General features: G+C 36.7%; 1 protein-coding gene across 1 annotated transcript; it reads right to left on the bottom strand.

The window, feature by feature from the left end:
- Positions 1-4301: 4301 nt before the first annotated feature.
- On the bottom strand, positions 4302-9619 carry LOC140147276 (uncharacterized). The gene is made up of 7 exons (XM_072169055.1): positions 8729-9619; positions 7913-8219; positions 6920-7090; positions 6424-6585; positions 5726-5869; positions 5298-5405; positions 4302-4600 (listed from the first exon to the last, which is right to left on the bottom strand). Exons 1-7 carry the CDS (start codon positions 9617-9619, stop codon positions 4302-4304), a joined length of 2082 nt encoding a protein of 693 aa, XP_072025156.1.
- Positions 9620-26044: the final 16425 nt, after the last annotated feature.

Here is a 26044-nt window from a genome sequence, read left to right as displayed (position 1 = left end):
ATGAATCCTATTTAACAGGTTCAATCTTATTTGAATATGCTGGGGCCTGTAGTTTTTATTAATACAAAACATTTTAGAAATTAGAATTCATAGCGTTTAGCACACACATTAAAAGATGCTGGAGCGAATGTTTTGCACCTTGTCGCAGTGACGTCTCAAAGAAGTAGCGTCAGTGCGCACATCAATTGACGCCATGTTTGCTGAAAATTCTGATGTACACATTTAAATACGCCACATGGATGCGCACATGAAACAGGGACATTGCGACACATTGACGTCACTGCCTGGTCAATATGAAAAAATTATATTTTGTGCTAATTTAAAAAAATTAGAAATAGGGTGCATTTTTCATAATTGGCATACAAGCATTCTGAATGGAGCTGGACTGATACATGTTTAGCTAACTATAATGATAAAATAATGACCTCTGTATGTCTGTCTAGCTATGCATTCCGCTGTGGTTCGACACTCGGAGCCAATACTTCGGATACTGGCTAAATTTAAAGTTCACCCGATTGGGCTTAAACTTTGTGGGTGGAATCTTTCATTTCAGAACATGAAAAAATTACATCAAGGTCAGAAGTCATCCAGGGGCTTAATTAATTTTAAACTTCCCTCGATTGGGTTTGGTGAAAGTAATCATCTCCATATCACGGGAGCATAAACAAAATCAAAATGAGTTCACTCAAGGTCAAATGTAATGGCAGGCAGGCCTAATTGGGCTTAAACATACTAAACAAATCCTCAATATAACGGGAACATGTCAAACAAGATTCAACAAAAATTAATTGTTTTTAATAACTTGTTTAATAACACTACATTTGCAGATGATAGTAGATCACACAATAACAGCATGTCACATGACAACATGTAGGTAGATTTAAATGTTTATTTCACAATAACACATGAACATTTAATAATAATCATAAAAAGATATTCCCCAGTTAAAATACGAGTCGATGTGCCAATATTACCAACATTCTTTCAATATGGAGCACCATTCATTCTCAACCATGTGTATTTACATTTTTACCAATTAAAAAAAAATTGCTACTCCATTAGTATAAAAATGAAATCTTGCGAAAAAAAAAATTGAACTTGCACATTTTTTTCTGAATTTTGGCAAATTTGGTCTAAAAATTTTACAAGTCCTATTTTTTTCCCGCAAAACATGACCCGCATATTTTAATGCTACTCCGTTGGTATAAAAATAAAATGTTACGAAAATTTTTTTCTGAATTTTGGCAAATGGCTGCGAATTCAGCAGCTTTGGACGAAATTTGATCCAAAATTTTAGCGAGTCCAATTTTTTTTCTTGCAAAACATGCCCTGACTATTGCAATGTACTCCTTTAGTACAAAAATAAAATCTTACGAAAAAAAAAAATTTGGACTTGCATATTTTTTTCTGAATTTTGGCAAATAGTTGCGAATTCAGCAGCTTTGCATGCAATTTGGTCTAAAAATTTTACAAGTCCACAAATTTTTTTTCGCAAAACATGACCCGTCTATTTCAATGCTACTCCATTGGTACAAAAATAAAATCTTACGAAAAAAAAAAAAAATTTGGACTTTCTGAATTTTGGCAAATGGCTGCGAATTCAGCAGCTTTGGACGAAATTTGATCTAAAATTTTAGCGAGTCCAATTTTTTTCTTGCAAAACATGCCCGACTATTGCAATGTACTCCTTTAGTACAAAAATAAAATCTTCTAAAAAAAAAAATTTGGACTTGCATATTTTTTTCTGAATTTTGGCAAATAGTTGCAAATTCAGCAGCTTTGCATGCAATTTGGTCTAAAAATTTTACAAGTCCAAATTTTTTTTCGCAAAACATGACCCGTCTATTTCAATGCTACTCCATTGGTACAAAAATAAAATCTTAGGAAAAGAAAAAAATTTGGACTTACATATTTTTTTCTGAATTTTGGCAAATGGTTGCGAATTCAGCAGCTTTGCATGCAATTTGGTCTAAAAATTTTACAAGTCCAAATTTTTTTTCGCAAAACATGACCCGCCTATTTCAATGCTACTCCATTGGTACAAAAATAAAATAGTTATTTACAAAACATTTTACATAAGGTTTCACGACAAAATAATTGTAATTTCTTTAGAAACAAGTAATCACCGATCTGAAAAAAGCTGAAATTTGCATGGAAACATGTCTACATGACTGTACATGGTAAAAGAAATCAACTCCAAAATGTCCTTTTAAAATACCTTTAATTGCAACGCAAGGTATTTTTTCTACTTTTACATGGTTGCAATTTTGCCATTTAATGATAAGCTCAGTACTGTTTATTCTCATTGTGAAGAGTTGTTTACATGTTTATGTACATGTGTGTATAGACATGAAATAGGCCTGTTATGATCATTATAATCTTGCTTATTATGAGTTGATCAAAGTATAATACAATACATAAGATTGTTAATTTAACATAGAGTACTGACGCGAGTATAGTCCCAGGAATTTCAGGAATTAATTTTTTTTTTTTTTAAGTTCTTTATTTTTTCGGATTTGTCCCTGGACCTAGACCTAAATGCTAGGATCATTCATGGTTGATTTAAAAAAAAATATTGTAGGCCTATGCGTTTTGAATAAATTTGTACTCATGTCATACTCTTATTAATGATTTCAAAATGCATTGAATTTGTATGCATTTTGAAATCATTAATTGAGTATGACATGAGTACATACAGAGGTCTATACTTTGAATTTGTAGGCCTACAATATATATATATTTTTTTTAAATCAACCATGAATGATCCTAGAATTTAGGTCTAGGTCCAGGGACACTCCAAAGCCAAAAAATAAAGAACTTAAAAAAAAAAAATTTAATTCGAGTATAGTCCCATCCCCCAATTTTGAAAAATGTTCACCCAAAAACGGGGTGGGACTATACTCGCGTCATACGGTAATTTTGAATTTGAACATGACACATGGAAGCAATTTTTCCTGATTTAAATGTTTTCTTTCAATTCAATAAACAACTTGCAGTGTTACAGTGTACTGTAAATCTGAATCATGATTTATCAATGCAGAAAAATCTACAACAGGTTGCCCAACATTAAAATATTGGGGACATAACACCTGAAAATTGTTAATTGTACACATGACCAGTAAGTGCCAAAACAAACATCAAAATAGTTTAAGAAGTAGACACCTTCTTTCCAAGTCCACGTCTTTTAACAGCATTCCACTTTGGCTGACTGTACATGTTCTGCTGCTTGCATATAATCAAACCTTTTTGTGTCTTGTCAGATACTTTGGCAAACCGTCTGTCTAATTCATTAATGTAAGGGTGAATGCTCTCGATGGTTTGCTCTGTGATCATGCCAACTGTTCTCAATCGCCTCGCTTGTTTTGGCACGTCAACTGTCAACAAGTGGAATTTCCGTTTCAGATTTTCATTCGGAAAATTAACAGGAAACCAGTTTCCCAAACTGGCACATCGAAGCGCAAGGATTTCTATTTCGTGTCGACACAGAGGTCTGTTGGCTGTGTACAGTTTGTAACACTGACTGAACTTTTTCAGGAGAGCCACCAATTTGACTTGTAATTGTTCACTTCCAAATCTGTGTAACACTTCAAATTCTTCCTCTGCTCTGATTGATTTTGAGTACAAATGTTTATGTACCTTTAACTCTATTGGCTCAAATACCTTGCTGAACTTCAGTATGTTGGTATTCTCAATAAGTTTCTTTACATCAGGTCCTATTAAGGCCCCACTGTGGTATGCAGCTCTCTTTAATTTCATGCTGTCTAACAAGTCATCAACTCTGGTTTTAAATGGACCTTTAATGTTATCAAGTTCAGCAAGCACCTTTGAAAGTTTGTTTTCTTGAGCTTTCAGACTCTTTTCTAACTTTTCCTTCTCTTTGAGTAGTGCATCCTTCTCTTTGCCCAGCTGTGCAAACCTTTCTCTTACACCAACTGCTATATCTGAATTGTTTAGTCTACCCTTTTTGTCAGGCTTGAAGAAGATTGCTCTTTCTTTGATTATGTTGCGCTTCCTCTCGTTGACTTGGTTGATCTCTTCCTCAACTTCCTCAATTTTGAGTTTCTGTTCCTGGCAGCCAACAAGGATTTCTTTCTTGCGTTCATACACTACATTAAATGCATCATAATGTCCTTCGCTATCTTTAATTTCTTTATCTAACTTTATCGCCTCGCCTTCAATTATGTTAAGGATATGCAAACCTAAGCCTAAACTGATGTGCAGTGGTGTTGTGCTCACTGTATCTATTACGTTGCCACCGGTAAGCAATGGGGAATTTACACAGTTTTCAAAGTTCATTGCTTTTACTGAGGATTTTGTTCTACTTCCTGTTTCTGCAGCTTCAAGAGCAGCCTCATACTCTGTGCTCTTCTCTTTGCACCGTCAAACGTCCATAACGTATATTCACACTCCTGAGCATACTGGTTATACTTAGGCAAAATGTGGGCAGCGTGTGGCATTCCCTTGGGTACCTGATCAAGCGTCGCCAAACAATGGTTGCAGAAAAACTTTCCATTAGGTCCAGAGAGCCCAACAAATTTGGCTAGCCCTTCCCAATCACCTCCCGTGGTCAGACAGCAGGCAGTGTAGAACAGGTTGCAATCTGAAAAAAAAAAAAGAAAAAGTGTTGCAATGTTTGATAAAGTACATGTATGTCATACATGTAAACTAAGTGGGAATTTTCACTACCCTTATTTATTTTTGCGCTATGTGCTTTTAAACTTCATTATTGAAAGAGAAAAAAGTGTGAAATAAAATTGTGCCAAAAGAAAAGAAAATAAATAAATTTCGGTATTTATTTCCACTTTTACATAATTTTTGTGTGACTAGATACATTCCATATGCCACATACAGCTGTTTGTGCATGTGCAGCTGTATAGGCTTGAGAGCTGGGTACATGTACAAACAGCCACACCGCTTCACATACATGTGTAGTGCACACACATGAAAATATTTGTATGGCTGTTAGTGCATGCACAGTGCTCAAGCAATCTCTTCTTGATTGTGAAACAATTATGAATAAAAGGGAAGGTGAAATGAAGCAACTCTTTTTAAACTTATTAAATTTTAACAATATCAATCCTGACTGCACACAATTTACACACCAAATATTGTGTGCCAATTGGCAAAAGCAGCGGCTTAAACGGTGCATGTAGGCCGATGTATAATAATGCAGTGTTGATGTCAAAACAAACTAAAGTATCCAAGATCCTCCTGTCCGACCATGCATATCACTGGTTGATTGCAATCAAACACAAATAATCAAGCTTTGAAGTATGGTTCATCAAAACAAAACTTACCACTTTTTTGAGGTGATGGTGGTTCCTTGGTGGAGTTCAACTGGGACAGAAGGTTGCGAGGCTGGAGTCTACATGAGTTGGAATGGTGTCGCTGTGGGGTTTCCAGACCTGAAGGCAAGAAATATTACATGCAATTAATGGTACTGTGTAGCAGGATATTTCAGCGGCATTTAATTTTTCTGTTCAATTTTGCGGTTTCATTCATCAAACAGCTACTTAGTAAAGCCTATAAATATTGTAAATGTGGAAATTTTTGCGCTGCATTTATTTTCGCGCTTTTTGCGTTTCAAGCAATGTGAGAAAATATTCCTTTTGTTTATAGTACACAGCATGGAAGCTTAAGATTGCAAATTTAAAAGCAATTTAAAACAGTCCATGTAAGGTTATTTGAATTGTATTAAAAAATGTCAGTTCAGAAATCAGCTTACATGTAGGTGGTTTGGACTGGACTTCTGATGGCTTTGAAGATGGATGATTAGTTTTCAAAGATGACTGGTTTTCATCATTTGTCAGGCTTGGTGGACTGGATTGAGGCATTGGCAGATTTGGCATCAAAACTCTTTCAGTGTGACCTGTTAAGCATAATCAAGAAATTACATGTATATTTAAAACAGTGTTTAATGCTTGTTAGTATTAATTAATTAAAACAAGAAGCGCTGCAGGCAGATTTCAAGATACGTGGGATTGGGAAATGCATACATTGTATTTTTGTTAATAGGCCTATATACATGTGCAAGCAGAGCTTCCTTTTTTCACCGCCAAAGCCAGCATTTTTTTGTTGATGTTTTGATGAATCCAAGTGTGTGAATAATGATCCAAAACATAATAATGATAAAATTGGATTTTTTATGCCCAATATTTATTGGTCTCGGTATGAATTTTAAAATATTGGACTTGACTCGTCCAATATTTTAAAACTTGGAGCTAGCTTGACCAATAAATATGGACTCAATCGATCCAATTTTACATCATTGTTGGGTGGCAGGTGGGAGAATTTTTTTCTCACAGTGCTCAATTAATTGATGGCAAATTGACTAGATGAAAACAATCAATGACAAAGAAAAAAAAACTACACATGCACACTATATTAAAAACAATTTCAACAATAAACACTGATTTTACTTACATGGCGTTAAATTCCAATTTGGTGAAGGGGTTGACTGGGGTTTGGGAGAGACTGGACTTGTGTGGTCTACAAGCAATACAGGAGAGTTGGAGTCTGGTGAATGGGCAGTACATGTACTACTACATGTATGTGCAGGCTGTAGCTGGCTTGGAATCATCACATCTGTGAAAAAAAAAACGCAATCTTTTATTACAAAATATATGTGCTCTTTTTTCACATACAAATACAATACATGTACTTACCAAGCACTGTGTAAAATATGTGTGCATATTTTGCAGGAGCTTCAAGCTTAGTAACAGCTGCTTAGTAAAAACCTAAACATCATACTTTTGTTGTTTTTCTTTAGCTTTTTTTTCGGTTGTAGTTTACAATCGTATATCATGCGGATGCCAGAGATTTATTAAACACATATAGGAATTCAGTAATTATCGCGAGTCAATTGAAACCTATTTTTTGCTTACAAGTAATCAAAATTCAACAAAACAAACCAACCAACCTGCAGGGGCACTAGGTCTATGCAGAGGGCTACAGTCCATAGGGGATGAATTTGCCATGGATCTTCTGTCTTCAATTGATGAACAGCACTTCTTCGTACAGTAGTTGCAGTCTTCGCTTCGAGTTGCATTGGCTTGGTTGAATGGTTGAAGAGGCTTCCACTTTATGGTGTCTGTATTCAGGAAAATAAAATGCACACCTTTGTATTATTTGAATTGTACCATTGGTAACAAGAACAAGGTTTCATTGACAAAAAAAATCAGCGCAGTTACATTTCAACTAAGGCTGTGACCTATTTGGTAATGCGTATTCGGGTACCGAGGTAAATTTCAGGCAGGTAACGGGTACCCGTATCAAACGTTTAAAAAATCCACAAAAAATCGGGGCTTTATAGTGTCCCTGGACCTAGAGCTAAACCCTAGGATCATTCATGGTTGACTTATTCAAAAAAAAAATTGTAGGCCTATGTGTTCTGAATAAATTTGAACTCAAGTCCTACTCTATTAATGATTTTAAAATGGATACAAATTCCAATGCATTTTGAAATCATTAAAAGAGTATGACATGAACAATTTTTTTTAAAATTATTTTTGAATAAGTTAACAATGAATGATCCTAGCATTTAACTCTAGGGCCTGGGACACTACATAGCCGGAAAAAAAACCGAATAAAAAAAAATTAATTTGGGTAATCCGTAAATGGAATTTGTATCCGGGTAGGGAAAAAACGGGCGGGTACCCAAATATCCGGGCTTGAGTCACTGCCTTAATTTCAACATGATAAGTACAGTTACAATCAGGCAAAAAAAGTTTGTCTCAAATTATAAATTGCTATACGATTTGAGCTTTCTTAAAAAACTTCATGCAATAGATTTGTGGCACAACAATTTGAGTGTAAAAACTTTATACGGTGTTCTCTGAGACAAACCTTTTTTCATAATATTTGGCCTTCATGAGATAATAGAATGCATCATAAAATGTAAAATTTTACTCACCATCACATTTACTGACATAATCCTTGCAACATGCTTCTGTTGGTTGGTCTGGTAAAGGCCGCTGCAAGTTTAACTCGGCAATGTTGTCGACACACTCCTGTAAGGCTGTAAGTACTGGGCCAAATACGGCTTCCAAGTTGGCCCGATTATCTTTCCCCTCGAAGTACCCTATAAGCTTGGCAAAGTCAATACTATGACGGTCCTTCTGGTTGATAACTTGAAGTATTAGTTTAGTTGTTTTCCCCCCCTTATCTGCAGCAACATGAAGCCATAATTTGTTGGCTTGTAGATTGTCCAAGTAAATTAGCTCATTTGCGATACAATTCACCAACAATTTGCGTCACAACTTCGGAAATATCTGCAACTCTTACGTAGTGAACAAGGTCACCAGTTGACGAAGTCACAGTACCACACTCGTATTGGTATTCAATAGTCTTTAGTTCTTTTTGCATCTTGTCCACACTGCCGAACACATCCCACCCCACTTCTGATTTGAACACCCGCTTCAATACCCGCCACATGCGCAGTGTCATAACACCTCGAAGAGCAAGTACAGTGTCTTTGTTGAATTTGCCCACAACCTTCAAGCCAGCTTCTTCAGCTGCCAAGGCATACCCTTCTCGGTCTCTGGCGATTGTGTTAACTCGCTGGGGTGAATTGAGTCTTTGTTGTTGCGGTATTGATTGAAGGTGTTGATACGATTTTTCTACTTTTTCAATTATTTGAGATCGTTTATTTTTGTTCTTTTCCGGCACTTCCACTTCCACATTGCACTTTCGGTATTTTTAAGAAGCGTTTTCCTTTGCCTGCGCCAACCTGCGGAATCACGATGCACCCATCACGGTCTACATTCTTTTCTCTATTTTTGATGAGCTTTCCGAGTAGCTGTTTTTGTGATCTAGACAGTTCACCATCGGATACATTATTCAACTCGGACAGATCCTTCCTCCTTTGCCTTTCCATATTTGCCATATTATTTTGCATATCAGGTAATATGAAATTCAGAGTTAGCAACACAATATCATGGTCATCCAAAAATGAAAAAATGTTATCCACTACCATACCAGGTAACTTACATCCCAAAAACAACACTGGCAAATAACTCATGTGCTTATGTTGGTTGCTTGTAGACGGTGAAGTTGAAGGCATATTTTTTGGTCGAGTGGACCGACTAGGTGGTGGACTTTCATCTCGAAGCCTTTTCTTTGGACTTGTTGGTGATGCAGGCATTGTCATTGATGGTACCGAAGAAGATGGCGACTGTGTCAGAGAAGTTGTATTTACAAAATCCTGGTTTGATGGTGTACTTGTCGGTAAATGTGGCTGTGCATAATCATGTTCAATACGCCCAAGTTCATGATGATGAATTGTATTGGTTATATCACCAAAGGATCTTGTACTTGTAGTAAGCTTACTTGCAGTTGTCGGTGAATCAATGGAAAGTGAGAGTGTTTTGCTGCTGCTGCCCGTCAACCTTTTGTTGGATGATACGTTGCTATCTAAAGCATCTGCGTAGGTCTTTTCGCGGTCTCCACGGTATCGCGTTACTTTACTTTTGCACGATGGGCATAAATCCCCAGTTCTGTTTTCTGCTGCAGCTCCAAAGCATAATTCAAAGTCCTTCTCGTATGTTTTGGATGGCCGCCATGTTGATAAAATTTCTTTTCTCGCTTTCTTCTTTGACACAGAATTCCGCAGATGCAACATGTCTTACACGTACTTCGATTATTAACCCCCATGTTTGTGTTCTATAAGGAAGCTTATGATTCAAAAACAGCGAACGCGAATGCGATATGGGTAGTACGAGCGTATATTTACATACTATGATACTGCATGCACTGTACACACGAAAACGATGTTCGAAAAGCAATCCAATGAGCAACAGTTTCGACTCTCAAACCGGCCTCGTAGGCCTACATAATTCAAACAGAACTCACATCATAGTGAAGAAATAAGTCCGCTACAGAATGCTTGAATTCCTTATTATTAAATTATACTCCGATCGCAATAAAATGAAATTATTGCTATTAAAAACACGGCCGACTCAAAATATTACAATTTAAAATGGCGACTTTTCCCGGGTTATTTTTAGAATCAGCGCCGAAGCGATATGCGCATGCGTGAGTTTGGTACTCGGTTTTTTATTTTCCGTGGTAAATAACAGCTGTCTGCAAATCACCGACAGCCTGCTTCGTACCGGTTGAGTGAACAAGATTCCCAACTCGGCTCTCGTGAAATATACCCAGAGTTGGGGATTTTCTGTCACATATGAAAAGAATAGAAAATTGACAAACTGGCAACTGTCAACAAAACACACGTGGGCAATGGGAGTTCCCTCAATGTATTTTGACATCGAGGTTGCATGTAAACATTGTCTAAACTGTTGGGATCCTGATTTAGTGGTGATGTCAGTAGATATGGAAAAGCAAATCTAGTGCTAAGCTCTTCCCAGAGGAGAGTGGTTGAAGACATTGTTAAAATCCGCCTCTTGACACATTGGATTTAAATCTGTTTTCAAAAATCATATTTAATTACTTTTATTAACATTCAGAGATAATTTATTAGCCTTGATCCACAAGTAAATATCAACAAGGCCAAAATTAACATTATCATTAAGATGCTTCAAATTATTATGCGAGAACAAAATATTAGTATCATCGGCAAATAAAATGAAATCAGAGTATTTCCCAGTATAACCAAATCATTAATATATAAAATGAACAGTAAAGGCTAAATGATTGAGCTTTTAAAAGAGTTGATTTGTGATAATTATACAAAACAAATTGTAAGATAACTTCTGAACCATTCATAGGCTACACCACGAATACTAAATGGGCAAGCTTGGGGAGGAAAATATCATGGCTTATGGTATCGAAAGCCTTTGAGAGACCAAGAAATATCCCCAGAGAGTGTTTTTTCTTATCAAGATCTGAGACAATATTGTCATATACCTGAAGTATAGCCATTTCAGAGGAAAAATTAGGAAGAAAACCAAATTGATTTTTGTGAAGTAAATCAAAGCAAGAAAAATAACTAACAAATCTTTAGTGAATTATGCATTCCAGTATTTTGGAGAAAACAGGAATTTTTGTAAACGCTGGTAAATAAATGTGTTTGTCGGTTAATTTGTAGCATCCTCTGAAGTTTTCCCTTGATTTATTCTGTTTGAACTTTCTCTCTGTTTCCATTTTATGGTCTGTGATCCCATTTTGATGTCATGATTTTTCAAATTATTTCTTATATTTTTTTTGCAGATGGTAGGTCATACATAAAATATACTTTTTCATGCAAGTCATCATTTCACGGTAGTTTATAAAATGGCTGTTCTGTTGTTTGTGCCATGGTCACAAAGGCAAACTTTGACTACTAGATCAATTTCATGTAATTTCTCCAAACATTCTTTAACCAGTGTTAAGAAATTCCCACTTGATGTGAAATCTCTATGGCTGTTTCAAGTTTTTGAAGAGACCCGGCATCATGAAAACGAGACTCTGATAGGAAATCCTTTTCGTTGATCCCAAGGAACCAAAAGTCTTATCTTATTGTATCTTGTCTTGCTTTCGATTATAACTTAACCCTCCTTTCAGACTTACCTCATCGAGTTATAGAAAGCAAACCTTTTCCTTCTTGCATATTTTGGACACATATTTTTCCTAATGCATTTAAAATGTCTTGGCTGAAACCTGGAGCACTTGTACATGTCTTGTGGTCTCTTTTGGGGACTCAAGTATGTGACAAAGGCAAACTTTGACTACTAGATCAATTTCATGTAATTTCTCCAAGCATTCTTTAACCAGTGTTAAGAAATTCCCACTTGATGTGAAATCTCTATGGCTGTTTCAAGTTTTTGAAGAGACCCGGCATCATGAAAATGAGACTCTGATAGGAAATCCTTTTCGTTGATCCCAAGGAACCAAAAGTCTTATCTTATCGTATCTTGTCTTGCTTTCGATTATAACTTAACCCTTCTTTCAGACTTACCTCATCGAGTTATAGAAAGCAAACCTTTTCCTTCTTGCATATTTTGGACACATATTTTTCCTAATGCATTTAAAATGTCTTGGCTGAAACCTGGAGCACTTGTACATGTCTTGTGGTCTCTTTTGGGGACTCAAGTATGTGAAGATATTATTTTCAGACAATGGTGAGCTGTTAACGATCAGTATGTCTACATTCTACATGTAGGCCATACTGACCGCACACATATTATCTGCGCATACTCCGTCTTTTTCAAATCTTCGGCAATAATCCTTCCAATCCACACACGTCGCTGCAAGATTGATCATACCGTCAGGCCCCTACAAATGAATAAGTTCAAATTGATTCTTAACAAACTTGACAAGAATTCACTGTTAAGTCCATTTGCATTTGGAGATGCAACCCCTCCATAGTTTGTTGGGAGGCTCCAGTAAAATAGACCTGACCTTTCGTACTTGTCCATATCTTCCCGATTTCTGGGCAATGAAAAATTTCCATCTCGCAATAGCTTCACTTTATAACTTGGTGTCAGTTTAAAGCAGAATTCGAAAATAATGGCACATTTGTTTAAAATGGAATATCATATTAACAAACATGCACACAGGTTTACGTAACTATGAGCTTTGAGGTTATAAAATGTAATTTGCCATAAAATTACCTTAAGTGTTGGATTGTCATGCATGTATTTTGCTAGTTTCTTCCTGAGGGTTTTGTGGTCATTTTCAACATCCATGTCGAACCTGCGCATCTGGTCTTCTACACTTCTAAAAAAACAGTTCCCATCTCCTGGGATTTTGTCTCGAAATTTCAGATTTAGTGTTGCGGCATTTTCCTTTAACTTAGCAAGTGGTGAAAACTGGACTTTCCTTGGTGGATCTGAAATGATAAATTTGAAAGAAAAAAAAAGACAATATGCATTTTGGACTACCGGTACTATTATCTGTGGCAATGGAAGAATAATATTGTAAAGCACTGTATAACCAAATCATTAATATATAAAATGAACAGTAAAGGCTAAATGATTGAGCCTTTAAAAAAGAGTTGATTTGTGATAATTATACAAAACAAATTGCAATCCATTTGTAAGATAACTTCTGAACCATTCATAGGCTACACTACGAATACCATAACGGGTGAGCTTGGAGAGGAGAATATCATGGTTTATGGTACCGAAAGCCTTTGAGAGATCCAGAAATATCCCCAGAGGGTGTTTTTTCTTATCAAGATCTGAGACAATATTGTCATATACCTGAAGTTGAGCCATATCAGAGGAAAAATTAGGAAGAAAACCAAATTGATTTTAATGAAGTAAATCAAAGCAAGAAAAATAACTAAAAGTCTTTTGTGAATTATGCATTCCAGTATTTTATGCTCTGCAGTACTAGGCTCAGCCATACTGGGAAGATTTATGCAAAGATCTTAGAGAAACGAATACGACCAGTTGTTGAACATCAGCTGAGCGAAGCGCAGTTTGGGTTCAGGAAGAACAGAGGGTGCACTGATGCCATATTTGCTCTGAGACAGCTGTGTGAAAGGAGTATTGAGTACAACCAAGATCTGTACACTATATTCATAGACCAAGAAAAGGCGTTTGATCGAGTAAACAGAGATCTACTCTGGACTGTGCTAGAAGACTACGGTGTAAAGGGCAACTGCTGGACAGTGTGAGAGCCATCTACAGGGACAGCCTCTGTACTGTCAGGACAAGGACAGGACTCACCAAGTGGTTTCCTGTGAAGTCAGGTGTCCGACAAGGATGTGTCCTCTCGCCTCTCCTGTTCCTCATTTTATGGACAGGATCACCCAAGAAGCAAATCTAGATGAAGAAGCTCTCAATGAACTACTGTTTGCAGATGATCAATGTCTCATCCACCAAGACAGCCTTAGCTTACAAAACCACACCAACAGACTGCACGCAACCTGCCAGAAGTATGGCATGAGCATAAGCATCCCAAAGACAGAAACCATGCTGATCAGCCGATCCCAAAAGACCTTGGACATCAAGATTGACAACACAACCCTCCAGCAATCAAAGGAGTTTAAGTACCTGGGCAGCATCTTTACTGAAGACGGACGATAGACCGAGAAATTGAAACCAGATGCCAGAAAGCAAACAACATCACCTTCATGCTTGGGCCTATACTTTCCCACCCAGCAGTGCCAATGGATGCCAAAAGAACAATCATCAACGCAATCTATACTCCGACTCTCTGCTACCAGGCACAAACATGGGCTATGAACAAAAAGACTGAACGGAAGATCACCACCTGTGAAATGAAATGCCTACCGAAAAGCTGTAAACAAGACACGACGGGACAAAATTAGAAATGAAGTCATCAGAGACATGGTTGGCACCAAGCCTATGCTAGACCAGATTGAAAGCCATCGCATCAAATGGTTTGGTCATCTTATGCGCATGCCCACAAATCAACCAGCCCTGCGGACCTACAACAGCAAACTGTCCGGTACCAAGCCTGTAGGAAGACCAAGAAGAAGATGGATTGAGGGGGTCAAGGAAATCCTGACAAGGCACAATACCAACCTGACAGATGCAACCCATGCAGCCCAAGACAGACGTCCCATCATTTCCCCGCAACTCTGAGAGGAACAAGCGGAGGACAAAAGTAAAGTAAAGTAAGTAAGTATTTTATGGTAGTTTATAAAATGGCTGTTCTGTTGTTTGTGCCTTGGTCACGAAGGCAAACTTTGACTACTAGATCAATTTCATGTAATTTCTCCAAACATTCTTTAACCAGTGTTAAGAAACTCCCACTTGATGTGAAATCTCTACGGCTGTTTCCAGTTTTTGAAGAGACCCGGCATCATGAAAACGAGACTCTGATAGGAAATCCTTTTCGTTGATCCCAAGGAACCAAAAGTCTTATCTTATTGTATCTTGTCTTGCTTTCGATTATAACTTAACCCTTCTTTCAGACTTACCTCATCGAGTTATAGAAAGCAAACCTTTTCCTTCTTGCATATTTTGGACACATATTTTTCCTAATGCATTTAAAATGTCTTGGCTGAAACCTGGAGCACTTGTACATGTCTTGTGGTCTCTTTTGGGGACTCAAGTATGTGACAAAGGCAAACTTTGACTACTAGATCAATTTCATGTAATTTCTCCAAGCATTCTTTAACCAGTGTTAAGAAATTCCCACTTGATGTGAAATCTCTATGGCTGTTTCAAGTTTTTGAAGAGACCCGGCATCATGAAAATGAGACTCTGATAGGAAATCCTTTTCGTTGATCCCAAGGAACCAAAAGTCTTATCTTATCGTATCTTGTCTTGCTTTCGATTATAACTTAACCCTTCTTTCAGACTTACCTCATCGAGTTATAGAAAGCAAACCTTTTCCTTCTTGCATATTTTGGACACATATTTTTCCTAATGCATTTAAAATGTCTTGGCTGAAACCTGGAGCACTTGTACATGTCTTGTGGTCTCTTTTGGGGACTCAAGTATGTGAAGATATTATTTTCAGACAATGGTGAGCTGTTAACGATCAGTATGTCTACATTCTACATGTAGGCCATACTGACCGCACACATATTATCTGCGCATACTCCGCCTTTTTCAAATCTTCGCAATAATCCTTCCAATCCACACACGTCGCTGCAAGATTGATCATACCGTCAGGCCCCTACAAATGAATAAGTTCAAATTGATTCTTAACAAACTTGACAAGAATTCACTGTTAAGTCCATTTGCATTTGGAGATGCAACCCCTCCATAGTTTGTTGGGAGGCTCCAGTAAAATAGACCTGACCTTTCGTACTTGTCCATATCTTCCCGATTTCTGGGCAATGAAAAATTTCCATCTCCGCAATAGCTTCACTTTATAACTTGGTGTCAGTTTAAAGCAGAATTCGAAAATAATGGCACATTTGTTTAAAATGGAATATCATATTAACAAACATGCACACAGGTTTACGTAACTATGAGCTTTGAGGTTATAAAATGTAATTTGCCATAAAATTACCTTAAGTGTTGGATTGTCATGCATGTATTTTGCTAGTTTCTTCCTGAGGGTTTTGTGGTCATTTTCAACATCCATGTCGAACCTGCGCATCCGGTCTTCTACACTTCTAAAAAAAACAGTTCCCATCTCCTGGGATTTTGTCTCAAATTTCAGATTTAGTGTTTGCATTTTCCTTTAACTTAGCAAGTGGTGAAAACTGGACTTTCCTTGGTGGATCTGAAATGATAAATTTGAAAGAAAAAAAAAGACAATATGCATTTTGGACTACCGGTACTATTATCTGTGGCAATGGAAGAATAATATTGTAAAGCACTGTATAACCAAATCATTAATATATAAAATGAACAGTAAAGGCTAAATGATTGAGCCTTTAAAAAAGAGTTGATTTGTGATAATTATACAAAACAAATTGCAATCCATTTGTAAGATAACTTCTGAACCATTCATAGGCTACACTACTAATACCATAACGGGTGAGCTTGGAGAGGAGAATATCATGGTTTATGGTACCGAAAAGCCTTTGAGAGATCCAGAAATATCCCCAGAGGGTGATTTTTCTTATCAAGATCTGAGACAATATTGTCATATACCTGAAGTTGAGCCATATCAGAGGAAAAATTAGGAAGAAAACCAAATTGATTTTAATGAAGTAAATCAAAGCAAGAAAAATAACTAAAAAGTCTTTTGTGAATTATGCATTCCAGTATTTTATGCTCTGCAGTACTCTGCTCAGCCATACTGGGAAGATTTATGCAAAGATCTTAGAGAAACGAATACGACCAGTTGTTGAACATCAGCTGAGCGAAGCGCAGTTTGGGTTCAGGAAGAACAGAGGGTGCACTGATGCCATATTTGCTCTGAGACAGCTGTGTGAAAGGAGTATTGAGTACAACCAAGATCTGTACACTATATTCATAGACCAAGAAAAGGCGTTTGATCGAGTAAACAGAGATCTACTCTGGACTGTGCTAGAAGACTACGGTGTAAAAGGGCAACTGCTGGACAGTGTGAGAGCCATCTACAGGGACAGCCTCTGTACTGTCAGGACAAGGACATGACTCACCAAGTGGTTTCCTGTGAAGTCAGGTGTCCGACAAGGATGTGTCCTCTCGCCTCTCCTGTTCCTCATTTTTATGGACAGGATCACCCAAGAAGCAAATCTAGATGAAGAAGCTCTCAATGAACTACTGTTTGCAGATGATCAATGTCTCATCCACCAAGACAGCCTTAGCTTACAAAACCACACCAACAGACTGCACGCAACCTGCCAGAAGTATGGCATGAGCATAAGCATCCCAAAGACAGAAACCATGCTGATCAGCCGATCCCAAAAGACCTTGGACATCAAGATTGACAACACAACCCTCCAGCAATCAAAGGAGTTTAAGTACCTGGGCAGCATCTTTACTGAAGACGGGAAGATAGACCGAGAAATTGAAACCAGATGCCAGAAAGCAAACAACATCACCTTCATGCTTGGGCCTATACTTTCCCACCCAGCAGTGCCAATGGATGCCAAAAGAACAATCATCAACGCAATCTATACTCCGACTCTCTGCTACCAGGCACAAACATGGGCTATGAACAAAAAAGACTGAACGGAAGATCACCACCTGTGAAATGAAATGCCTACGAAAAGCTGTAAACAAGACACGACGGGACAAAATTAGAAATGAAGTCATCAGAGACATGGTTGGCACCAAGCCTATGCTAGACCAGATTGAAAGCCATCGCATCAAATGGTTTGGTCATCTTATGCTCATGCCCACAAATCAACCAGCCCTGCGGACCTACAACAGCAAACTGTCCGGTACCAAGCCTGTAGGAAGACCAAGAAGAAGATGGATTGAGGGGGTCAAGGAAATCCTGACAAGGCACAATACCAACCTGACAGATGCAACCCATGCAGCCCAAGACAGACGTCCCATCATTTCCCCGCAACTCTGAGAGGAACAAGCGGAGGACAAAAGTAAAGTAAAGTAAGTAAGTATTTTATGGTAGTTTATAAAATGGCTGTTCTGTTGTTTGTGCCTTGGTCACGAAGGCAAACTTTGACTACTAGATCAATTTCATGTAATTTCTCCAAACATTCTTTAACCAGTGTTAAGAAACTCCCACTTGATGTGAAATCTCTACGGCTGTTTCCAGTTTTTGAAGAGACCCGGCATCATGAAAACGAGACTCTGATAGGAAATTCTTTTTGTTGAGCCCAAGGAACCAAAAGTCTTATCTTATCGTATCTTGTCTTGCTTTCGATTATAATTTAACCCTTCTTACCTCATCAAGTTATAGAAAGCAAACCTTTTCCTTCTTGCATATTTTGGACACATATTTTTCTTAATGCATTTAAAATGTCTTGGCTGAAACCTGGATTAAACTCTATCTGTTTTAGCCTGACCATTTACTTTGAAGGACAAAAATTTTCTTCAAAAAATGTACTCTTTTGGCAATTGGTAATATAGAGATGTAGAAAAACTCTTTATTGAGATGTGCCTTACATTGTGTTACCAACTCCTCTGATGTTAATGTTTTTGCCATCTTTTCCACTGCTTTTGCCAAAGTTCTAATTTGCTCTTTTAACTTGAGAGACTCTTGAGGCCTGTACCTTTATGTCGATATGAGCTCTCTCAAAGCCCTCTTCACCAAGTTTGGCTGTACTAAACGGATATTCCCTCATTTGCTAAGAATAACGATTAAGCATCATTAATTTGATCTTGTGCACTAGTTTGTAATGTTTAAATGTTTCTATGTTCCTGTAGTTCTTGAGTTCTAGATCCTAGAGGGCTGAAACGTCAAATAATTCAAGTTCCATTTTGTATTAAACTTTGACATTGATCTGAATGTTATTTTTATTAACCTATTGGTTCCATGCTGTGATAATGGCTTTCATACTCGTGTCCGCAATACCTTCACTTTATAACTTGAGGTGTCAGTTTAAAGCAGAATTTGAAAATAATGGCACATTTTTAAAATGGAATATCATATAAACAAACATGCACACAGGTTTACGTAACTATGAGCTTTGAGGTTATAAAATGTAATTTGCCATAAAATTACCTTAAGTGTTGGATTGTCATGCATGTATTTTGCTAGTTTCTTCCTGAGGGTTTTGTGGTCATTTTCAACATCCATGTCGAACCTGCATCTGGTCTTCTACACTTCTAAAAAACAGTTCCCATCTCCTGGGATTTTGTCTCGAAATTTCAGATTTAGTGTTGCGGCATTTTCCTTTAACTTAGCAAGTGGTGAAAACTGGACTTCGCTTGGTGGATCTGAAATGATAAATTTGAATTTAATTACTTTTATTAACATTCAGAGATAATTTATTAGCCTTGAACCACAAGTAAATATCAGCAAGGCCAAAATTAACATTATCATTAAGATGCTTCAAATTATTATGCGAGAACAAAATATTAGTATCATCGGCAAATAAATTGAAATCGGAGTATTTCCCGGCATAACCAAATCATTAATATATAAAATGAACAGTAAAGGCTAAATGATTGAGCCTTTAAAAAAGAGTTGATTTGTGATAATTATATGAAACAAATTGCAATCCATTTGTAAGATAATACCATGACTACCATAATGAGTGAGCTTGGAGAGGAGAATATCATGGTTTATGGTACCGAAAGCCTTTGAGATATCAAGAAATATCCCCAGAGAGTGTTTTTTCTTATCAAGATCTGAGACAATGCTGTCATATACCTGAAGTTTAGCCATTTCAGAGGAAAAATTAGGAAGAAAACCAAATTGATTTTTGTGAAGTAAATCAAAGCAAGAAAAATAACTAAAAAGTCTTTAGTGAATTATGCATTCCAGTATTTTGAGAAAACAGGAATTTTTGTAAACGCTGGTAAATAAATGTGTTTGTCTGTTAATTTGTAGCATCCTCTGAAGTTTTCCCTTGATTTGTTCTGTTTAAACTTTCTCTCTGTTTCCATTTTATGGTCTGTGATCCCATTTTGATGTCGTGGTTTTTCAAATTATTTCTTATATATTTTTTTGTAGATGGTAGGTCATACATAAAATATAATTTTTCATGCAAGTCATCATTTAACGGTAGTTTATAAGATGGCTGTTCTGTTGTTTCTGCCTTGGTCACAAAGGCAAACTTTGACTACTAGATCAATTTCACGTAATTTCTCCAAACATTCTTTAACGGAAATTCTTTTCATTGATCCCAAGGAACCAAAAGTCTTATCTTATCGTATCTTGTCTTGCTTTCGATTATAACTTAACCCTTCTTTCAGACTTACCTCATCGAGTTATAGAAAGCAAACCTTTTCCTTTTCGCATATATTGGACACATATTTTGCCTATAAATGCATGGTCATTGGAAAAATCAAAACAAGACAATTTGTATTATGCATCAACTTTGCCTTTGAATGTTACAAAATATTCATCAAGACATTTAAGGGATCTGGAATGAGCGTTTTATGAGATGAGATTTATAAAGTTTACTTCGATTACTGTTAAATATCAAAAATATCAATTTTTAATCATAATTTATGCCATAAAAAAATGTGTATTACATTGCGATTTTCAAAAAAAATCAAAATTATTTTATATCAGATGGACGTTCTTCGCATTCAGAATGCAATTCAATATGTCTGATGTGCTCTAATGTCCCACAATAAATACTGTCCAAACGTTTATACCACCCCTTAAGTAATTAAAGTCAAAATGATATTGATCAATTATGTCCTATTTAACATAAAGCCAATTCGGGTTCTCTTTCTGTTGCTTTTCTTTCTCTCAGGACTCTTTCCTAATAATGGTATAATTAAGGCTAATGAAAGTTTGTATTTGTATCGTATTTTCCGTTCCTTGTTTACACAATAACTTGCATTTCACAATATATGACCATTTTACTAGTGGGGGTATATAGAAATCATGATATACATAGGCCTATGTGGGTGGTGTTATAATACAAATTTGTGCAGGCCCAAATAAAACTTGATATTGGTTGTTTTTTACACAATATTGCCTTGGAGCACTTTGATTTGATGATATAACATGTTTTTGAAATGCTAGAAAATATGAATAATGAAATAGTTGCTTCATTGTTGTTTGAAAAAAACCAACAAATTTTACGATAATCATAACATCGACTAGACTTTCATTATAGCCTAATGAGCCATGTTGTGCAATTTAATCATTTATTATCTATAGTTAATGTTGTTTAGACAGGATGTAATGCACTGACCTTTGTGGCCTTTGGCCCATACACTTTTACCTCCCCTTCCCTTCTTTGATCTGCCTGTGCATCCATACATCATTCAGTTTTTGCAGCTCGTCTGGAGGTTCCACTCCTGTGGGCAAGGACGTGGCCAAATTGGTCAGCAATTCAATGTGATCTTTCTGAAATGTAATAATGAATTTGTAGTTAATGTTATGTTGCCCTCAGTGACAAACACAAAAGTTTGATTCGCAGCATCGCATGATGAAATTAAAATGTACCGGTACTGCAAAATAACGGGACTGCGATGTAGCATTTTCACCGCTGAGCTCGTAATAACATGACTCGTGTGCACATACATTGTATCAAAGATCTAAATAATAAAATTATAATTTAGTCAACTATTTGAACTACCTGGATGATTGATAATATTCATAAATACAAAGATCTAAAGAGACAACTATATAAAGGGAAAGTGCTAATCATTGTATAAATAAAGCATTCACTAGCAGCTTGTCGATCCAGAACTCACCCTACACTGATGTGTCTTAAGACATTTCTCCCTGTCTATATTTTAATGGCGTGACTTTCGTGCTCAAGATGGTCTGGATTCACGCACCTAGCTTCACGGCAAGAGTGAGAGATGTCGTAAGGCAGTACAAACTTTTTATTAAATGCAATGTATGAAGCACGGTGTGCGTGTACTGTCATTCTGTCCAAACCTATTGTCAGGTAGACTACACCATAGTTGGACTTCTTGCTCTTATAACCACCACCCCACTCCCAGCATCCCTTTTTAAAACAGTGCTTGTTTGGAGTTTTGCTTTTAATTCTTTTTTGCAAATTTTCAAAAAATGCTGGAGAGATATCTTTTTCAGCTTCTGCAGCTTCTTCCATGATGGTCACACATCTGAATAAAAACAAAATTGAAATCAAAACAGAAATAATTAGTAATTAATTGAAACATGACTATCTCTTTCATAGCCCAACAATAATAGCTTGCATCTATTTCTCTTAGTAATGCATAAAGTTTTGTTGAAGAACTTGACTGTAAAGTGGATTAAAGAAAGTCAAAAAACTTTTCTAGTGTTTCTGGACAGAGTGCTCTGGATGCATCATAATCTGCAGTCTCTTTGACAATTCTTCACAAAAAACAAAAACACAAGAGATGAGTCTCGGAGCGGTAGAGGGTGACCAGACCTCATTACAGGGCAATTTCTCCCTGTCTCTGCACCTAAGCCCAATCATAAATATCAGATTATCAGAATACAATTAATTATTTAACTTAAAAAAAAGGTTCATGGTTTGGATATGTTAAAGGTATGACTACTTTACTAGTAGCCTTTGATGATTCCGTCATTTTACCTGCCATTGGGTCCACAGGGCTACGCCTGTGGTGGCTCGACGGCTTGCTGAAAGACACCTTCTTAGAGCTCTTCCAAGGCCAAAGGTGAAACAGGTGTCAGCTCTTTATCCAACTGACCCGGACTCGGATGCAGATCAATCTCAGCTGGAAATTCCTCGGATATCGGTACCTTGCGAATAGCACTGGCTACCTTAACCTTGGGTTTCCCCACAGGTTCTGGTGACATCTTCCTGGCCTTCTTGAAGAAATTCTTCTTGAAGTCACTGAGAGATGAACGGTATTCCCTTGGTGGTGTTGCAGGTGCAGCTGAGGATGAGGATCTTTCTTTCCTCAGAGATGATCTGCCATGCTTATGTGGTGGTGCGTGTCTAGGATGAGTCCAGGACTTTAGTCGATAACTTGCATATATTTTGCCTACATTTTCATTAATCCACTCTGCAGCTTAAATGCAATAACCGATCAACTTCATTATTATGTTTTCAGGGTTATTAGGAGTTAAGAAAACCTAATAATGATAATATTGGATGGCTTATTTGCATGATACCATAACATATCGGATTAAGTCATACAAATATCGAACTCGCCGTTGGCTCGTCCGATATTTTTATGACTCATCCGATATGTTATGGTATCATGCTCAGCCATCCAATATTATATCAAACTTGATTTGGTGATTGGATATGGTGGCCTGATGTGCTGTATAGTTTTGTATCATGTTATTTGCATATCAATGCATATTAATGAGCTTATTTGCATATTTTGCCTATATTTTCATTCATCCACTGTGCAGCTTAAACGCAATAACCGATGAACTTCAAACTTGGTTTGGTGATTGGATATGCTGGCCTGATAAGCTGTATAGGTTTGTGTCATGTTATTTGCATATTTATGAATATTAATGAGCTGATTTGCATATTTTGCCTACATTTTCATCAATCTACTCTGCAGCTTAAACGCAACAACCGATCATCTTCTAACTTGGTCTTGTGATAGTATATAATATATGGTGGCCTGATGTGCTGGATAGTTGTGTGTCATGTTATTTGCATATTTATTAATATTAATGAGCTTATTAACATACTGCATATTATTTGTATATACAAACCTTTGTGTGGGGGCCAACTTGATTACGAACCGCGTAATTCTAGTTAGTGTGTAAAATGCATTGAAAATTGTCAGCTAAAAATGGTCAGCTAAAAAGTGCATTAATTAAAATCGTGAACAGTAATAGCAACAATAAGTATCTACATTCCAAGCGGAAACGCTTTTCAAAAACATGCAACCTTTTTTCGAGCAATCGCTGAAACCTAAATATGCAATTCCAGGCGATCTGTAAAAAAGAGCGTGGGCGTAAATGACTATGAACTTGGGTTAATTGGCAAATGCTCGCCGTATTCTTTTTGTCTCGCCTTAAAGGAGTATTTCGTGATCCTAGCATCCTCTTTTTATGACAGTTTTCAGTACATATCCACGAAAAAGCATATTCCCAAAATTTCAGTTGATTCGATTTTTGCGTTTGCGAGTTATGCATGATTATGTGTATTACACTGCTCCATAGACAATACGTTGTAATTTCGTTCTGGTGCACCAGAACGAAATTCAAATTCCAGCGATATCTTTGCTAAACGAATTAATCTGCAAGAAATATTTTGTACATAAACATTATGTAGCCAGAGTATTCCAGTGATATAAAAATCTCAACTTTTTTGAGAAAAGTGGGGGATGAGGCTGTGGATCACAAAATGCCCCTTTAACTCTGTTCAGTATGAGACTTACTCCTATGCCAGAATAATACCGAACTAATTTTTTTGGATTAAAAAAATATTATCCCGTTTTGCTTAATGAAACATAGCTAAATCCTAATCCTTTAGATAGTCCTAACTGGCAATGAAAGTAGAATTTTAATAGTTGGTCAATTTTTGGAAATAAGGGCCAAAAACATGCATTTTTATGGTATTTTTCGACCTTTTTCGTATTCTGTGACAATCAAGCTCAATGACTTGAACAAAGACTAATTTCAAGTTCTAATTTTTTTTTTTTTGGAAAACACGTTTTCCAATCTTTTTCAAAGCCAATTAGCAAAAATAACATATAATATTAAAATTATGAACTAACTCTTACCCTATAGGCTACTCAAGATTTTGAATGCATAGACTTGTGCCAAGTCTTACAATTTTGTGACTACAATTGGAAGAAAACATGCAAAATTGCATGTTTTTGGACCATTTTCCCTCAAATTGCAAACAATTTAAAATTTGACTTTTACTGCCAGTTAGAACTAACTGAAGGATTAGGATTCAGCTATGTTTCATTTGGCAAAACAGGATAATATTTTTTTAATCTAAAAAAATTAGTGCTGTATTTTTCTGGAACTTTACTGTTTGTCTGTCCATATGTACCTACTTCCAAACCTGTGTCTGGGGATCCGTAAGACACACAAGGGGTGTTACATGTTGGGAGGAAGGATAACCAAGTGTGCTCTGTGCCTGTGTTTTTACGGTGAAAAAAATGTAAATTAAAATAGCTTATTTGCATAATGTATGCAAAAAACATACCTGCTGATCACCCAATGTGTAATTTTGTGCTTTGCCAATTTTGAACTACATTGCTTGTTTTTAATTTCGCGATATTGAGTCTTATACATTAAAAGAACATATTCGCATGTTTTTATTTTTGCGGTAGCTGTGTTGTGCGCAAAAAGCGCGAAAATTTCCACTTTAACAGTAGTTGCAGACCTGCTTAAATTTTTATCGCAAAATATGGTAATGAAGTTGGTAATTTGCATAATTTATGTGCACACCTCTCTGAATCTGATATCTGGCACATAGTAATTCTCTCTTAATCACACTGCATGTAGAAAGGTGTTGGGGTGGGTTCAGGGATGAGGTAGGTTGGGGTAAGGTGAGCTACTTTAGGGGTGAATTAGGGTGTGGTGTTAGGGTTGGGTAGAGGTAGAGTGGGCGAGGTGGGCTAAGGGGGTGACATCCCGCTATCTCTAAGGTCCGCTATCTCTAAGGTTCGCTATCTCTAAGGTTCGCTATCACTAACGTGTAAAGTCTATGGAGATCAGAATCCCGCTATCTCTAATAGAGAAAAGGGTTCGCTATACCTAAAAACAGGTCCGCTACTTCTAAGGTTCGATATCACTAATTTAGAATAAGGTTCGCTAGTTCTAAGGTTCGATATCACTAATTATAAATAAGGTTCGCTATCACTAATTTAAAATAAGGTTCGCTATCACTAATTTTGAATAAGGTCCGCTATCACTAATTTATTGAAGGTCCGCTATACCTAAGGTTCGCTTTCACTAATTTTGTTTCAGGTTCGCTATCCCTAATTAATTAAGGTTGGTCTGAACCCTGGAATTATGGAAATTTCCGGGCCTCATAACTTCTAAATTGTTTGTCTAAAGTATATAAAAGTATACATATTTAGAATGGCAAAGACTGGATAAGTTCATCTGTGAGGTCAAATTTGGGCCAAAATGGCACTTTTGGCCCAAAATCTCAAAAATAACGGTTTTTGACCCACTTCTTCTTTGTGCACCGTAACAAAAAAAAATTCTTGAGCAAAATTTAATTTTTATTAATTTTGTAAAAACTAGATCAAAATATCTAGGACCC

This window comes from Amphiura filiformis, chromosome 3 (genome assembly GCF_039555335.1).
Source record: "Amphiura filiformis chromosome 3, Afil_fr2py, whole genome shotgun sequence".
NCBI classification, from domain to species: Eukaryota; Metazoa; Echinodermata; class Ophiuroidea; order Amphilepidida; family Amphiuridae; genus Amphiura; species Amphiura filiformis.
The sequence above is the reverse complement of the archived record's forward strand: the minus strand, read 5'-3'. Positions and strand labels throughout refer to the sequence as shown.

Excerpts from the sequence above, each read along its gene's own strand:
- LOC140147276 (XM_072169055.1), bottom strand. The coding sequence starts at position 9,619 with ATGTTGCATCTGCGGAATTCTGTGTCAAAGAAGAAAGCGAGAAAAGAA. Across the intron at positions 5,870-6,423 it reads AAATTGGAATTTAACGCCAT|GTCACACTGAAAGAGTTTTG; the intron begins GTAAGTAAAATC and ends TATGCTTAACAG. Across the intron at positions 4,601-5,297 it reads ACCATCACCTCAAAAAAGTG|ATTGCAACCTGTTCTACACT; the intron begins GTAAGTTTTGTT and ends TTTTTTTTTCAG.